Here is a 19119-nt window from a genome sequence, read left to right on the forward strand (position 1 = left end):
CCACCAATCGAGTGCCTATAGATTCGATCTGGGGATAGATTTCGGTAGCGTCAAAGAAGGAGCAATGGAGGAGGTTCAGTAAATTCCATTTGGAAAATATAGTTTTTTTTTTTGGCGTGGAACGAAATAGGCTTTGTAAATTGTAACAAGTGCTAGTGCGTGCTTGTTAGTGCTGTATGGGCATGCACGTAACGTGTTTGATGCTATGCCTGATGAAGTTTTTATTCGTGTCCATTCATGTGTAACGACATTTAGGCTCTGGGGAAGAGCACAACGGGACGGAGAATTTTCTTCTGGGAGATAAGTGGGGACAAGGCTTTGCGTGCAGTGTGTGGAGACAAGTTTCTAGGATGGACGTGGTGATAAGGTTTGTGTGTGGCGTGTGGATGCAGCTGAAGCTAGCGCCTCATCGCCACACATATGTTAATCGTTTACACTTTCTTAATCCGCCTGCCATGGTCATCTGCTAGACCCACGTCCATTAGCACCAACACAGCACAAATCACAGCGATAAAGGAGAGCCATGGAGGCGACGGCAGTAAGCGTGGGCAAGTCCGTGCTTAATGGTGCGCTGGGCTACGCCGGGTCCAAGGCGGCTGAGGAGATTGCGCTGCAGTTCGGCGTCCAGGGCGACGTGGACTTCATCACGGACGAGCTGCAGATGATGCAGTCGTTCCTGGAGATGGCTGATGAGGACAATGGTCACAACAAGGTGTTCATGGCCTGGGTGAAGCAGATCCGCGACCTGGCCTACAAAGTGGAGGACAGCCTCATGGATTTTGGCCTCCACTCGGAGAAGAAACCGTTCTGGGGGTGCATCCCCCGCAGCTTATCTGACAGACGCCGAATTGCCAAAGAGGTGAAGGAGTTGAGAGCCAAGGTGGAGGACGTGAGCAACAGGAACCTGCGCTACCGCCTCGTCAAGGACCACAATGATAGCGCTGGCTCCAAGCATACTGCGGCCGAGAATCAGGCCGCCATTGCTAGTGCAGCAATGTTTTCCATCAACGAAGAAACACTTGCCACCCCGAAGCAGGATAAATCAGACGTGGATCTCCACTCGCTGGTCACTAGCGACGAAGAGGATCTTAGGGTGATCGCCATGTGGGGAACAAACGGTGATCATGGGAAGACGTCCGCCATCCAACAGGTTTATACAAAGGTACAAAAGAAGTTTGGATTTTGTGCTTGGGTTAGGTTGATGCATCCTTTCAATCCACAAGAGTTCCTCTGGAGCTTGGTGAGGCAATTCTATGAAAAATCACATGATCAGGTTGGAAAGCAAGAAAGCAGAACAAGTGTCGGGGCTAATATATCTGCAATCATGGAGAAGATGAATCAAAGTGACTTAACCCGTGTGTTCAATGAACAAATGTGTAGCAATAGGTACCTGATTGTGATAAATGACCTATCCACAATAGAAGAATGGCATTGCATTCAAATGTACTTTCCCAACAACAAGAAACAAAGTAGAATCATTGTTTCGACGCAGAATGTTGAAATTGCAAGCTTGTGCAGCGAGCAACCGTACCAGGTGTCGGAGCTCAGGCAGTTGTCATCTGATCAAACAATTTATCTTTTCCACAAGAAGGTAAATCTTTCTTCTGGTATATCTTCTGTTATACATTTATTTCGTTTGTGATATAGTCATATAGATGATATATTGTTTTTTTTCATTTCAAATCTATTTGCAGAATACGGAAGAGAACATCATGACAAGTTCTAGTATGGTGATGTTTGCTACCAAGGAAGCAAGCCTTACCGACAATGAAGCGAAACTGAAGGTTGGACTCCTCCAGCTGATCAAAATTAATTTCTTAAATTACATATCTGTGAATTATATGGGCTTCTATAAATGTTCGTGATGTGTTCCTTTTATCCACACACAGATGCACTAAACGAGCCTGAATTTTACCTAGTAATTTGATATGCAAAGTTTCAAATAGATAAAACCAGTGCAGAAATTTGAAGACACATCTCAATTAACATGAAAAACCTGTTCAAAAAAAATTAACATGAACAATTATTTTTATTGTGATTTAGTGGCTCCTACCTACTATTACATGTTTATGTGTTAGATGCTATTCATGATTGTATAGGGATAATACGGAAATTTTGCATTTCACCCAAACATGAAAGTATTTTATTTCTAGAATACGCCACGACACATATGGCAATCCAGAAGCAAAACAAAAGAAAATGACCAGGCTACAGAATCCTTATACAAGCTCGATGAGGCAGTGGTCGCCACATAAAGATGGAAGTAAATAATATTATCAACCAATAAAAGGGAAAATATGCAGCATGTCTTTTTTGCTTGGTACAAGTTTTTTGCCAATGTGGTGGCCTGGTGGGATGAAGCAAAGGAGCATAACCTACGTGAACTATACTTTTGAGCAAGGTAGTAGAGCCAACTGATGGCTAAATAATATTGTCATGTCATCTATAGCCTGTCTAATAGCCAATATGTATAGCAGTTATCTATAAATATGTATTAGTACTTTATTAATACTTGACACACCTTACACTCCACAAAGTCTTATAGAGCACATGCTGCAGTTGACTCTTAACCTACAACCCGCTTCTGTTCTCTGTTCTCTTTGCTCTTATCTCTCCTCAAACTCAGTAAAAACATGTTACGCAAAGAAAATAATGAGGAGAGATGATGAAACTATTCCCTCTTGGCCAAAATATGTTGCATATAAGGTTTGGTCAAAGTCAAATTTCGTAAAGGTTTATCATCTATATTGAAAAAAATATAAACATATACAATAAAAGAATGATATTTTTAGAATTGTCATGAAGTATATTTTCATATTATATGCATTTGTCATAGTAGATCTTTTTATTATTATTTATATTCTTAGTAAAAGTTTGCATTATTTAATTTGCACGAAAAATTATGCGCAACATAAAATGGGTAGGAGGGAGGTATCTCTTACTCTGTATCTTACATACGGTCTGTAAATGCAATCATATATATGTCATTAAATAGCCACTATCACCAATTATATTCATCACCACTACTAATAAAATATCCAGAGGGTCTGATCCAAGATATCTCAGCCGTTAGTTCGAAATATCCAACGGCTCACATTCTTTCCGTGTTCGACGGGAGGCAGACAACACGGACATGGCTAATCCGCTTTCATTTTCCCGACACGCATCACTAATAATTCGACCAGAGCTTCCACAGCACGCCCACGATCTCGCTCAGCAGATCAATGTGGTCAGCACGCCCACGATGTCGCTCCCAGCCGAATAACGTCGTTACCGCGCCCACGAACTCGCTCCCAGCAATCAACGCCGCCACCACGCCCATAGTCTCGCTCAGCCGATCAGCACCGCCACCACGCCACCCGCTACCCTAGCTCTGGTGTCCGCCATCATCGACCTTGTGGCCGCGGCATCTCGAGGACACCTCGGGCGGCGGACCATCAAAGCACACTGCCGTAACTCTGGTGTTCGCCGTCTTCGGCCCATCAAAGCGCGCTGCCATGGGTCCGGTGTCCACACCATCCTCGCCCTGGTTCATGCGTCGACTCGAGGACACAGGTCGCCATCGCATCCAACCATCGCCGTACTTCCGGCCCTGCCAACGAAACCATCGGTGGTGAGTTATTTTTTCTGCATGAATGATTCATTATTTTTTTGCCTGAATAATCTCATTGAATCCCGAATGCAAGTTCAAACTCGGAAAACTGGATTACTCTTTCTAACCTCCATGTATAGTGACTCCCTGGCTCCTGTGTCACCCAAGCCGGGTCTTGTGCTGCATAGCTCTGCAAAGCATAATTAGATTCTAATTCAGTTTACAACACGATTCATCGAGTTTTAACTGTAACGCTGAGGGCATCTCCAGCAAATCTTCGGACGGTAGCCAGCGGGAGGCATTGCCACCGGGTGGCAACAAATCCACTATAATATATTAATAATCGAAATTTCAGAAGGTTGTTGACACTATCCTTGTCTAAAACAAAATTTTGCGGGACCGAGGTAGTATTTAACAAAACTCATCAAAACTAATGGAAACTGATATTAAGATATTTTAACTTTCCGAGACATGCCTAATTTTAAAGCATATGCTACTTAAAATGGTAAATTGCTAGCATATTTAAAAGCGTGCACTTAAAATGCGACAACATTTAAATACAAAAACTACAATCAAACCTCCAACATTGCAGAAGTTTACTTTTCAACCTTGAACTCTGAAACCATTATTATTTATTCTGATAATCAGTTTGCAACATTGAAATCCTCAATATTTGCCAACTTTTGTTATTTCCCAGCATTTTTGGGAGTTCTACTTTTAGCTTTATTCAAATCATTATTTTCCCTTTTCTGTTTTTTTATGCTCCCTCTGATCCATAATAAATGTCATGGTTTTAGTTTATTTTTAGTCAAATTTTGGCACGTCAAGATGCTTACCTGCATAAGTGAGGCCACTGGCAGAATTTTCATAGTCTGGCCAACCTGCAAGTAGGACGGACTTGTTTCACATACACATCTAACTTCTCCACACGTTTACGATTATAAGCAATTAAGCATACACATCTAAATTTTCCAGACAGAAATAGATAGGTGACTGAACGGGGCATGGATTTGGATTAATTCGAAGATTTATCAGTTTTTTTAGCTGAGATCGATCTATCAGCAGTTGCTTTGCCCGCCATCCGAAAATGCGTTGTCACTTATGAAATGGGGCGCAAGTGAAATCTGAGCCCTTGCATGTCATTGGGATGTCCATCAGTGGGGATCGCACATGTGACCACTCATACTAGAAGATTCCCTTCTCCAACTACACTACAAATTGAAAAACGAGCACAACTTTCACGGAACAAATGTAAATGAGATTTTGTTTGCATATTTGACTTCCTCGTCGCGAGCTTGTCAAAATGAGTCTAATATTTAATATTTTAAAATTTATTTCGTGACCTATATCTATAGAGTCCTCTATTATTTGCACATGAAGTTCCTAGAGTCCGTCCAAATTTATTAGATGGTACATACAGTCCTGTCAAAAGTACTATTAGTTTTACACATATGACAGTTGTAGATTCTCTTTTCATGTGGGACCGTGTCGGACCGAATCTCAAGACACATAAGTAACAAGAACGGTTGTGATATCACCTTCGCCCCATTTTGCATGCACCATCTACGGGTCACCCACCATCGTGGAGAACTGGAGGATCAAAAATGACGTGGAGCAACCAGACACGGCCCAAAAAGTGGCACTCATGCGCCAGCCTTAGCACACTAATTAATAAGCCGATGTTTAACCAATTACTGTTTAACCAATTACTATTATGATCCCATTTCAATTTTTTTATTACAAGCGCTGGCACGGTGTATGCAGTCGCTTAGAGCAATTCCAATAGTGTAGCCAGCTGCTGGCTATAAACCAAGTGTCATGTCATCTATAGTCAACTTAGAGCTAGCACATACAATAGTGAGCTATAAAAATATAGTATTTTATCAATGTATGACCCAACTTTCATTCTCACAAAGTGCCTAGAAGCACGTGCTAGAGATGGCTCTTGCATAAGAGCCCACTCTTCTTCTCTCTCCTCCTCTCTCTCCTCCAACTAAGCAATAATATACTATTTTAATCATTATAGACAGCTGACTAGAATTTATTGTACTTGCTCTTACACATGATGCACGATGCACGCAGCTGAGAAGCCCGGGCAAAGGCTGGGAAATAGGAACACTGGGTCCGCACTGCGTCTTTGGGATACACTGATTCGATAGCTCAAAATAAAAAATAACCGGTTGAATTATGACGTTTTGCAAAAGTTAAGGGTTGAAGAGTGGACCTTTTTCTCTATGTGTAGAGTACAAGTACAGAAGTTCTCATAGCTATGCTCTTTGTTCAGGCTGTGCATGCATCAACGCCCACAGGCGAAATACATCAGGAAGATGAAGGACACAAGACTGCAGGTGAAGACAAAGTATTTAAACCAATTTCTACAAAGAAATTCGATCGTAGCAGGACACTGGCACTGTTTGACGGAGTGCTCACTGGACGAGAAACGGAGAAGTCTATTGTTACAAAATTAGTTGGTCAACCGGACATCAACCAAAGCTGTAAGGTAATCTCAGTTTGGGGAATGGGCGGTCTGGGAAAAACCACTCTTGTCCGAAGCGTGTACCGAAGCCAAGAGCTTGCTGCCTGGAAGCATGCATGGGTCACTGCACTGCGTCCTTTTAACCCTGAAATACTCCTTAGATATTTGGCTTTGCAGCTTGAGGAAAGTATTCTAGAAGATACTCCTGGAGCAACATCAAATAGAATGCCAAAGAAGAACACCATTGTGGCTGGGCAGCAGAAAAAGAAGAGCATAGCACTGATGAATAGTAAAGAGTTGAAGGTGGAGTTAGACCGGCTACTGAAAACACAAAACTGTCTTGTCGTTCTTGATGATATATCATCCACTTCTGAATGGGATTTGGTCAAAGGTTGTTTGAATAATGCTGGAATGATCATAATCACCACAAGAGAAAAAAATATTGCCCAACATTGTTCAAGAGATTACAGGAACATGTTCAGTCTCGAAGGTCTTACAGATAATGATGCACTTGACCTCTTCACAAAGAAGGTACTTTTATAACTTTCTTTTTTATTTTTTCTTATGAGTTTTTGTCCACTTAATATATTATTGAGTATGCTTTACATTTTTCTCAATTAAAATATTAAAATTTGAAACTCATGTCTTCTTGGAAGAAATTATTGTTTACGCCTCGATAGTCTTGTATATACATAAATACTGCATCTTGGAAAATGTCCACACCGTTCAAAATAGAGAAAAGAGTTCTTTTGTATTTAGAGTGTTAAGAATTTGAGGTCTTGAATCTTACAGCTATTTGGATATATAATAATTAACCATAGACGACAACTCATGTGCCTTGGAGATCATACCCTAGTTTACTTTATTGCATTTTGAATAAAATAAAATAAAACTAAAAAAGAGGGCTAAATATGCTATTATAACTTTTTCGAAAAGGAGGATGACTTCGTCCTATGGTGCGTTTTTATTGTTCAAAATAGTACGAAACCCTATTTGTGTGCCTTGTATTGACCTGGTCCCTCATAGGGTTTATATAGCATCGTGGAGAGACTTGGAGTACATGACAAGTAATGCTATTTTAAAACATAATCTATCCCTATCTCTTGAGTTTGTTGGTAATACTCTTTTATCTCTAACCACACCCAAACATGCTTCTAACATTCACCATCAGTCGAAGTAAGAGCGAAGTGGATGAATGTAACTGGATTTGAAGTCTTGTATTGCTTCTACCGCCTTCTCCGCTCTGTGGTCATCAATTAAATTATGGTGGGTTAGCACCTAGCGCGGTGATTCCGCCCCTTTAGCAGCCGCCTTATCCCTCCTGTATCACCTCCCGCATTCTTTGAGTGATAGGAACGAGCCAATGATATAGACTGATATATGTGGTACTGACAAAGGGGTTAATACTGTCATTTTAGTATTTACCATTAGCTTTGTGGACTACTATAGAGAACTTCTGAATCACATTGTGTTCATGTATTTGGAGTTCGCCGACGCTAGTGACTACGCTGACACTTTGAATGAAGTTGTTGTCGATGTGTTGTTGTAAACATAGTCGTGATGTCGATGTATCCTATCATGATGTAGTAGTCATGGTTGAGATAGTTGTGGTTGTTTGTGTAGTCGTCATAGTCTCTATAGACACGGCCGGAGGCGCAAAAACAAATTGCGCTATGTTTATGAACTGAGCGGTAGTTGTAGACTATTTCCACCTTGCAGATATCAGAGATGCCGTGGGAGAGCGACTTTGCAGATGTCAGAGGGCACGGTCGCGACACCACCAGTTTTATCATGACTGGAGGAATCGCACCGAGCATACAACGGCTTTGTAAGAACCGTTTGTGCGGTTGTAGGTATTACCACAATTAGTAACACCGGTGTGTCGATATAGTCATTTTCGCGACATGGCAAATGTTGTCATCGGTGTTGCTGATGATGTGTAACCATTTGAACGATGTGATGGCGGTATGTTGATGAATGCCATGTTGACCTAAGCGTCACCCATCACCGGAGAAGTAGATGGCACAGGCAGGTGTATGGATGATGCTAATGTGCACTCACTAGAATCTGGCAAGATGCCGACGGCCTCCAGCCCTCGGCGTAGCACCGCCTCGCTCTCGGCGTACGCTACGCCGACGGGGGCCCTCGGTGTAGCTCCTCGGGGAAGGTGGGCCTCGGCAGAGCACACGTGGCCCTCGGCGTAGCGCCGCCCGTCGGCGTAGACGGAGAGGGCCGACGGTTGGCCCCACCCACCTCGGCGTACTGGCCCTCGGCGTAGCTCGCTAACCGGCACCGTCAAGCTGACGGCTGTTACAGCTACGCCGAGCGCCGCACCATCGGCGTACGGGGACGCGTGGCATGGCCTGGTCGACCCTGGTGCTGGATACGCCGAGGGCCGCACCGTCGGCGTACGGGGACGCGTGGCGTGGCCTGGTCGACCCTGGCGCTGGATACGCCGAGGGCCGCACCGTCGGCGTACGTGGACGCGTGGCGCGGCCTGGGCGACCCTGGGCGACGGACTCTACGCCGAGGGCCGCACCGTCGGCGTACGTGGACGCGTGGCGCGGCCTGGGCGACCCTGGGCGACGGACTCTACCCCGAGGGCCGTACCATCGGCGTAGCGCGCGATTCTTGTAGTGACTCCTCGTGGATGCACTAGATGTACTATGATGATTCGGGCGATGATCATGTATGTAGTCGTACAGCTCGGGCGTGGATGGCATGGTAGATGCCGATGTTTGCTTGGCTTAACCTTGGGTCGTTGGCGGAAGGAAAAAACGCTTGGCCCCGGTACCCCCGCTTCGGTTCCCTGACCGAGGCTACCGGGTGGCCCTCCCCCTCCTCCCAAAGACCCTCCTGATCCTCCTCCCATCCGTCTGCCGCCGCTGGGCGTTGCCCGCGTGGTGCTGCTGCCAAGCCAGCGGTGGCGGATCCTTCTCCTACCCGGCGCCGGCTGCTCTGCTTGAGAGGGCGCAGCATGGCGGCGGGGCAGCAAGGCCAGTGGCGTTCTGGTGTGGCTCCGGGTGGCGGTGCAGCGACGGCGCTGCCAGTTGGTGGCGAGCACGTCATAGGCATAATTTTAAAAACCGGACCGGACTGGTGGTTGAACCGGAAAAAACTGGAACCAGGGCCTCCGTTGGTTTGTTAAGCGCACTGGACCGCTCGCGCAAGTGACCCGGTAAAAACCACCCGAACCGCGGTTAAACCAGAGGTTTTTGAAGAAAACCACCCAAACAGACCACCGGTCCGACCAGTGAAAGTAATAGCGCGTGGGGAAAAGTAAATGTGTGAGAGGCGGGAATCGACCTTGCGACCTATAAGCTTCCAATTATACTGGTGGTTTGTTAAGCGCATTGGACCGGTAAAAACCACCCGAACCGCGGTTAAACATGAGGCTTTGGAAGAAAAACGCCCAAACAGACCACCGGTCCGACCAGTGAAAGTAATAGCGCGTGGGGAAAAGTAAATGTGTGAGAGGCGCGACCTCTAAGCTTCCAATTATACTTGCGGTGACCAGTTGAGATGAGATTGCCTGTTGGCTTGTTGCGTATAGTAGAGACAAATTTCTTTTATACGTGACTTACACGGTAGCATGAAAAAATGAACCAACATGATGGGATTTGTTGCATTGCTTTGTGGCATGTACGCAAAGTTGCAGACATCGGTGTTAGCCTGTTATGTACTTGGCTGTCATGGACATAGCAAAGCGGATAAGTTGGTGCTTAGCTGCTAATCAAATTGCAAGTTTATATATTTGCATACGTAATTATTTATTGCAGCATTTATAGGTAAAATATATTACTCTATATCTTAAAAAATCAGACACTGGACCGGTGAACTAGTGGTTCGACCGATAAAATCCCGAACCGACAACCTTCCCGCTTTGATCACTAGTCCGGTTTTTAAAACTATATATGGTCATAGGTCCGAGTCGTGCGTTTGATGAAGACCTCGTGTCGATGCAGACGTGGCCTCTTGGGACTTGTCGTCTATAGTTCCGATCAAATCGGCAGGGTCCCTGGGCGCTTGGAGAAGTCGTCCTTTTGGTGCACAAAACAGAATACACAAGTCGGCGCAGTTGCGTGTGTGGGTCAAAGTCCTCGGCCATATCGATCAACGAGTTTTGTGCTCGTGCATAGCTGAGGAATCTTATGTTCAAAGAAAAAAGAAGGCATCTTGTCTGAGTTATCTTCTAGTGCATTGCATAGCTCATGGCTGTATGTAGAGGGTAGCTGATGTATGTGGCTCTGTCTTTCCCTCAAGCACATTTTTTCGATAAAGGGAATATATTAATATCAAAAGATACCAATTACACCCAATCTCTGCAACAACGGTCCATCCTAATGGCAGTACGGATGCACACAGCCAAAAAAGAGAAAAGAAAACTAAGAAATAAAAGTCCCGCTACAGCCTTCTAGACCTAGCAACAGCAATACAACCACCACCGTGACAACACCTGAAGTACAGACTCTCCAAAAGCGACGCCTCCAAGAAGGAAACAGTGACCAGCACCGTCATCGCCCGACCAAAGGTCTTAGGATTTCTCCCTGAAGATAGTCCCCACTCTCAAAAGAATGCCTCCAACAAGAACATTGCCAGGCACAACCAGTTAAGGCCAGACCTTGAGTTTTTACCCTGAGAGGTAAGACTCCGAACTTCCCCTGTGCTGCCGCCCCCACATGCATACCACTGTTGCAAGCCCGGAACGCCAAGCAGATCCCTCAGCATCACGTTGACTCAAACCTCCTTTAGTTAGTCCACCAATCCGGCCTTCATGATATTCCTTCTTCTGACTTCACCATGGACCAAAAAGTCACCAGATGTCAACACAGAATATAGCTTCGCGGCGCTCCCTCCGGAACCAAACGGTCGGAATAAAAACATGGGTGCGCGCGACCGAATACCACCCGATCTAGCAAACTGCAGGCAAAATATGCACTGTTCCATTCGCCAGCGGAGCTTTCCGGAACTCATCTCTCCAGCCAGATCAAAGCAAACTGATCTCCGGTAGATCTTCATCTTCGCTTGCGAGAAACCCTAGGACCGTAACCTTCATTAGGCGCAGTCATCCGGTGGCTCTGACAAAAGTGAGTCCTTAAGACGTGTTTCCTCGAAGCCACACATGCAGATTCGCCTATATGGTAGTTCTGCTAGGGGGAGAGGTGCACATCTTCAGCCAATGATGCCTCCGGTCAATCCAGCATGAAGTGCTCTTGCTTCAGCCGAAGAACTTGCCATCCTCAGCGCATGTGTCTTCGCTGGACATATTTAGCGCGAGGACAACGAAGATCTATGAGCCCTCGCAGTGACCATCGAGCACCTGGCCGGACCACATCGCATGGGCTGCTATTGAATTCCCAGATCTTGCATCCATGGGAAAAACAACTAGCGCTGGATGCCAGCAACCGCCACGGGCAGATCTCCATCAAGCTCACGCCAGGGCATGGAGGCACAGATCCTGACGATGTAGCCCAGCCTGAGTCTTGAGCATGCAAAAGGAGATGTCCCACAACCGGATCGGAAGACAACAGCGCAAGGAAGGAGAAGGAAAAAAAAAGCCAGGGATGAAGAAAGGAAAAGCGGTGAGACACCCCGCCGCCGCTGTCCGCCGCCGGGCGGCCTCCTCCAGCTGCGACGGGGTGAACGGCGCCGCGAGGAAGGAGTTCTTTGGCGACTGGATTGGATCGCCTCCGGAGTCGCCCTTCCGTGCGACCCGGGAGGCAGGTAAACCGCGTACAAAAGATGTTCGTCCCTCAAGCACATGGAGTCGAGAAAGACCTGTCATAGAGTGCCCCTAGACAACATCGATTAAGTTTATCCAAAATGGAACCACATCAATCAATATGCATGTAGCTCTCCAAAAACCATCACTTCAGCCACTTGCATCACCTCTGAAGAACTCAAGAACCCCGTGCTAATCACCGCCATGGAAATGATCATCAATATCATCTCCACCCTCCATGTCCACCACCACCAATACCACCTCCACCAAGGACACAACAACCACCATCACGGGCTAGGATCTCTTGAGAGTGAGCTCATAATAGATCCATCCCATCGCATCCATCGTGTTTGGATCCATTCTAGGTCAGCGCACCCGCGACCTAACCCTCCAGCACCAGCCTACGATAGGACCACCACCCTCGTCCTAACCCTCCCTCACCCACCCGGTGGCGGCTGTTCTAGCTCTCCCTTTCCTCGACCTCCCTTCCCGATGCTCCCCCCCTACGGTGTCGCCTGGCAAAGACCGTGCGGCGTGGCGAATTTCCTTGGCCAGAGTTTGGGGCGCGGTGGCGGTGTTTCGTCGAAGCATGGCGTTTCAGCGGTGGCTCTTCTAGCTCTCCCCTTCCTCGACATCCCTTCCCGAAACGCGCCGCCCACTACGCGCTTGGTGCGGGTAGCGATGGCCAAGAGCGTGGCGTTGCGGCGGCTGCAGGCGGCACGAGGTGCGGGCGTCATGCAAGCCGGGCCGATCTGAGGCCATATGGCGGGCTCTGATGGGCCGCGACCTGCAGATCGCTTTTTCATCTCTTCGTCTTCAGTGATGGCACCCGATCGATATTGGGCTAAGCCTGCAATATGAGGAAGCTGGGGACGCTGTTCCCAGGCATGGTGATCTCCTTCCGCGCCGAAGGTGGTCGGTCGGCTAGTTGTCATTCTCAGATTCCACATCCTGTCTCGGTGGCGAGTTCGATGAGCCGCGGCTCTTGATAACCGAGATCAGACTCAGGTCATGATGCGCGATGGCAGCGCATACGCGATGTTGCCTTGTTGAAGGCATCGTTGTTGCAGTCTGCGTTTACTCACTCGTGTTTCTCTGGGGGAAACCCTAGATTTAAGTATCCTAGATCGGACGATGCCAACTCTTTCAACGCCGTGCTCCCTCATGAGGGCATTGTTTTTGGATCGTGTGCACCCATGCTTTTATTCTAGGGATTTCTATTTTTGTGCCCTCGGTTCCTTAGTTGTGCTCAGTTTTCCCCAGCTCCTTAGTTTTTCCTCAGTTTTCCCCAAGTGCTTGTTTGAAACCCGCAGAAGCAGCTGAGACGGCAGAAATCCGTTAAGTTGACCGTTCCGTGCTGACGAGTGGGGTCGTGTCATTTGTGGGGTCACGTCGTGTGGGGCTGGTAGGAAGGAACCGCGTGGGACAGGACGAGACCATGTTTGTGTGGCCGTAGCGTGTGGGGCCGTAGCGTGTGGAGCCGTGTGGGTCCGGGACATGGGCACGAGTGGTTTCTGTCTCTTTCGCCCAGATTAGCAGTTTTCAATGTACCTTTTTTCTCTCTCTCGCTCGATCTCATTCATATTTGATAGCCCAAATTAGTAGCAAATCTAGAGCAGCTTCTCCTTCTGTTTTTTAACGCCGTTCATTTCTTTATGCCTTCGTTTTTACCCAATCAGGTAGGAAATCTTGGGCACAAATCCAGAGAAAATATAGGATAAGCTGCATACAGCAGCCAACATAGCATAGATATATTCACGACAGATCCAACAGTAGTACCGATAGAACTCTACAACATAAGCTACATTTTACATCAATTTAAGCTGCTCTACAGATAGAGCAGTCACATACAGAGAGTGCAGTAGGCATGTTCAACGCCTCCAGGTTGCGCCTGTGACTCGCTTGGAGGTTGCGCAGGTGAATCTCAAGTTCTTTGTGTTTGGCCATGAACGCATGCACGTTTCCAACTCTAGCGCCGCATCTGCCAATGGATTCAGCATGGTTCACCAGGCAGTTGAAGTCGGTGGCGCGGAGCTTCCTGTTGCAGAAGGGGCACTTGTAAATGCCTCGAGCAAAGGGGCCATCGTAATGGCCGGATCGCAGCCTTCTCGAGGACGTGACGAGTCTTGGTGTGGAAGGACTCGTCGTCGCTTGCCGACGTCGCTGCTCCGCACCTGTCACGTAGCACCAAAGATCGTGCAAAAAACACGGAGTCAATTGCAACGATGATGGAACAGAGAGTGAACAAAGATCATGCATGATAATATGGGCTCGAAAAAAGAGGTAGCCTCGGCTACATTGGACACACTTATATCCAGGATTTGAGTGCGTAAACAAAAGATCATGCACAACAAATTTGTACACACCAATTGTTTATCGACCAAACCCTGAATCAATTTGTGCCCAAATATTCATCATCATCGGCACAAATCTTAAACAAAAGCAAATCACAAGCACTAATAACGCAAGATCTAACACAAAAGGATTGAACTAGGAACAGACGCACCCTAATAACGCAAGATCTAACATGGATTGAACTAGGAACAGAAGAACCCTAATAACGCTAGATATAACACAAAAGGATTGAAATGGGATAAGAACAAGGGAGCAAAGGGTTACCTCCGGCTCGTCGTCGACGATGCTGGTGTCGTAGGGGTTCTCCGGCGCGACGTACGGCACTGGTTCGTACGGGTCCCAAGCGCCGGGGCCCGGACGGGGCCTGGACGGTGGCGGCGGCCGATGCGCCGGTGGGCTGATGCGCCGGCTGCTACGTTGGAAGCAGCGACAGGGGCTCGGACGGGGGCAGCGGCCGATGCGCCGGCGGCTGATGCGTCGGGCTGCTACGTTGGAAGCAGCGACAGGAGCTCGGACGGGGACGGCGGCCGATGCGCCGGCGGCTGATGCGCCGGCTGCTACGTTGGAAGCAGCGACAGGGGCCTGGACGGGGGCTACGGCCGATGCGCCGGCGGCTGATGCGCCGACAATGGGCATCTCATTCTTGTCCATCGCCAGCGGTTTTCTTCGGGGTTTTTTCTTCGGTTATGGAGAAGATGATGGGACAGGAGAGGCGGTTGCAGTGAGAACGTGCGTCGAGGGAGAGAAAAAGGGCTCTATAAAGACGAATGTGGTGTGTACCGCAACACGCGTCCGCTATGCACGGCTGCAGCGTGCACCGCGACACGAGTCTAACCCTGGGACGTTTGGTGTACTCAGTTATAACCTCGGGCCTTATACAATTTTTTTATCTATACTCAGTTTTCCCCTCGAGTACTTAGACTGGCAAGTGCAATATACTCAATTTTACCCTCAAGTAGCTGGTCAACAGAGAGTCAACAAATGAGATTAACATATCTAATTGAGTCATTTCATGCGCAAAAAAATCCAAAAAAATAAAAACATAGTGGCACCTACTCATGAAGTCTTCCTACGCAACCTGCCACCTAGAAAACCTTAACAAACATATATAAATCAAGTTTTACCATAAATTGCCACTTCTCAGAATCACTAGTGTAGCTATGAAGATGCATGGCTTTCCACTCAAACCCCTTTGCAAAACATCTTCCCCAAAAACATAGTTTGTCTAAATGATGCCATAATTATCACACTCATGTATATTTGAATTGCAAATAATTTGATGTAGCCCAATATGAATTATATTGTACAAAACACTCATTTTTCATTTTGTAATTCTTTTTGTTTGAATCCCTTAGTCTATTTACTATTTATGTGCCCTTGGATTGTCGGTACTACTCGGCTTTGCCCTCAAGTTCTGTCACAAATTCTCTCAGAAGCCCAAACTTATCCTGATTGGTTGAGCCGTTGTCACACGGATCGACTCCACGAACCGTTGATCAACTGATGTAACGGGCAGTATACCCCTCCCCGTCTCTCCGTGGCCACCCCTCTCTCTCTCTCTTCGTGGCCACCCCTCTCTCTCTCTCTGTCGGTGGATGCATTATTGTCACCCCTCTAATAATTATCAACTATCTTTCGCTTTCCTTTTCTTTTAGGGATATAGTTTGGGATATAGTTTCGGTAATTTGAAATGGCCCAAAAGTGGTATAATTTTGGTATAAACATGAGGCATACATATTTGCGGATTTCGGTGAATGCATTATTGTCACCCCTCTAACAATTATCAACTATCTTTCGCTTTCCTTTCTTTTACGGGATATAGTTTTGGCATATAGTTTTGGTAATTTGAAACGGCTAAAAGTGGTATAATTTTGGTATAAACATGAGGCATACATATTTACGGATTTCGGTGAATGCATTATTGTCACCCCTCTAACAATTATCAACTATCTTTCGCTTTCCTTTTCTTTTAGGGGATATAGTTTTGGCATATAGTTTTGGTAATTTGAAACGGCCCAAAAGTGGTATAATTTTGGTATAAACATGAGGTATACATATTTGCGGATTTCGGTGAATGCATTATTGTCACCCCTCTAACAATTATTAACTATCTTTCACTTTCCTTTTCTTTTAGGGGATATAGTTTTGGCATATAGTTTTGGTAATTTGAAACAGCCCAAAAGTGGTATAATTTTGGTATAAACATGAGCCATACATATTTGCGGATTTCGGTGAATGCATTATTGTCACCCCTCTAACAATTATCAACTATCTTTCGCTTTCCTTTTCTTTTAGGGGATATAGTTTTGGCATATAGTTTTGGTAATTTGAAATGGCCCAAAAGTGGTATAATTTTGGTATAAACATGAGCCATACATATTTGCGGATTTCGGTGAATGCATTATTGTCACCCCTCTAACAATTATCAACTAACTATATGCCAATATAGTTGGTAATTTCGGTGAATGCACACACTAACTATGAAAACAAATACAAGTACATGTAACTGAATAATGGATTTGTAACAAGGTATCCCTTGTAACAGACTTCTAGCGCCCAGTGAGCAATGATAAGAATCCGATCGCAATTATACAACAGAAAAAACAACCAGCTATCAGATTAGCTTGCTTCTTCAACTCGATCAGCTGCCTTAACTGCTTGTTCATTTTCTTCAGTTCTCCCTTCACTTCCACTAGTCCTGCATTGGGAGCATTATGCATAATCGGAACGGCTCCTCTCTCCGCCGCATTCTCTACAGCAAGTCCCCCCTCCCAAATTGCGCTCCCCAATAGCGCCAATTGATTCCTGCAATTGAAGCCTCTGAACGTACACATCGATCCACTCGAAATTCCTGCATTTCTTCAGGATCTGAAAACAACAACATGAACCCTAAATCTCAAATTCGAGGGAATAACAAGAAAATCGAGAAAAAACAGAGAAATTGGAGCGAGATCTAACCTTATCCCCCTCTCTATATGGCAAGCTCTCGCATGCAAGGAACTCATGTCCACGGTTGCCGTTCTCGTCCGTCTTACAGATCGACCGCTTCAGAGGCTCCTGACGAGGGCAGTCAGGGCATCTTGTCAAAGGCACGGGTCCATACTGCGGCCATGAAGAACGGGGGGTCGAAGAGAAACTAGACATCACCCGCCTGCCGGAGAAGGGCTGCCGCTGGCGGAGAAGAAGAACAATGGGGCGCGGGGAAAGAAAGGGGAAGCAATGGCACGGGCACGGGCGCGGGGCTGGCTCGGGCTCCCATTTTGCAACGGTCACCTGGGTAAGCTGTGGGTTCGGCGCACTAACGAGGACAAGTTGTGGGTCCCACGATGATATGGATAAGTGAAGACATGTCCACTGCGGGGCACCAACAGCGGCCCCACTTGCCAGCACCAACCAACGTCAACTAAACGAGAATCCTTCGTCCGAGCTCCTTCTGCGGGTTTCAGACAAGGTCTTGGGGAAAACTGAGGAAAAACTAAGGGGTTGGGGAAAACTGAGCACAACTAAGGAGCCAGGGGCAGGAAAATAGAAATCCCTTTATTCTAACCATTTGGTTCTGGAGGGAGCGGCACGAAGCTCTGTTCTGTGTTGCCATCAGATGACATTCTGGTCCACGGTGAAATCAGAGGCGGGAAATATCATGAAGGTCGTACTGGAGGACTAGCAATGGAGGTTTGAGTCTATCGTTGAAGGACTTGCTTGCTGTTCTGGGTTTCGCAACAGCAATATGCAAATGGGGGCGGCAACACAGGTGAAGTTCACAGTCTTACCTTTCAGGGTGAAAATCTAAGATCTGGCCTTAACTGGTTGTGCCTGGCAATGGCCTTGCTGAAGGCATTGTGTTGAGAGCGGGAATATCTTTTTAAACATAATGCCAAAGGCCCAGCTTTATATATAAAGCAATACGGCAACCATACAATCCTGATACAACACACCCACCAAGTACAGATACCAACCATAAAAGTTCTAGGTAAAGCACATAGGATTACACAGCAAAACCAAGACAGGCTAAAAGCAGCCTCCTAAGAGAGTGCCCGTTATCTTCATGTAGCCTCTGTCCTGATCCTCACATGTAGACTCCTAATCTCGTCCATCGTAATGGTCGGTCCCTCGGTATGACCAGAACCCTCCATCTCTGCATGTACATAGACATATGGAATATTGCATCAGCGGGGTTGTTGATGAGTTTCCCTTCAATATCTAACTTGTTTCGTATGTTCCAAAGCGCCCAACACTGAGCCGCGAAGGTGAACCAAGCTAACCTACGAAGAGACCCCGATAGACCCTAGACGATTGCAATGAAATGGCCGACCCGTGTCGGATTCCAGTTGTTGTGCAGTAGTTCCCTAACTCCAGCCCACATCATCCTCGCCAAGTGGCAGCCAAAGAAGATATGGTTACAATCCTCTATCTCCCCACAGAGGGGGCAGTCCCCATTAGACGGCCCATTCCGCTTAGCTAGCTAGACCCCCGAGGGTAGTCGACTCTTAAAGTGTGTAACTGCCGCTAATGAGTTGCCATCGAAACACTTTGACTTTGGGAGGCAGCCTAGCCCTCCAGACCTCCTTAAAGTGTGTAACTGCCGCCACTTTCGACATCCTAAGGTAGATTGATCTCGTGGAGAATTGGCCCGAGGCTTCCAGATCCCAAGTCACCTCGTCACATTCCTGATCAAAAGGGTATAGGTCAAAAATCCTGCAAAGATTGTTCCATTCCACCATTTCAGCCAATCCAAAGGTTCTCCTAAACCCGATTCGCCGTCCCTTGGCATTTCTGACCCCTGCCACCATGATAAATGGGTTATTACATCAGCGTAACAAACGCGGGAAGCTTTCCCATAGTGGGCCCCTCATAGTCCACCAGTCAAACTAGAAATAAGTGTGACAGCCGTCATGTACCCAGTGCCTTGCCCATAATTTGAAGTACCATTTAATATTTTGGATGGCATTCCAAAATTGTGAGCCCCTTGTGAGC

At 46.6% G+C, this 19119-nt stretch overlaps 1 protein-coding gene across 1 annotated transcript in view; it reads left to right on the top strand.

Annotated features, from left to right (window-relative positions):
- Nucleotides 1–493: 493 nt before the first annotated feature.
- Nucleotides 494–19119, top strand: part of LOC124648052 (disease resistance protein Pik-2-like) — a 29553-nt gene continuing 10927 nt past the window's right edge. Inside the window, exons 1-3 of the mRNA XM_047187878.1 lie at nt 494–1591; nt 1695–1784; nt 5877–6599. Of these exons, the coding sequence (XP_047043834.1) occupies nt 524–1591; nt 1695–1784; nt 5877–6599 (1881 nt within the window). The 5' untranslated portion in view covers nt 494–523. The remainder of the gene's footprint in view (nt 1592–1694; nt 1785–5876; nt 6600–19119) is intronic.

Source organism: Lolium rigidum, chromosome 4, assembly GCF_022539505.1.
Source record: "Lolium rigidum isolate FL_2022 chromosome 4, APGP_CSIRO_Lrig_0.1, whole genome shotgun sequence".
NCBI classification, from domain to species: domain Eukaryota; kingdom Viridiplantae; phylum Streptophyta; class Magnoliopsida; order Poales; family Poaceae; genus Lolium; species Lolium rigidum.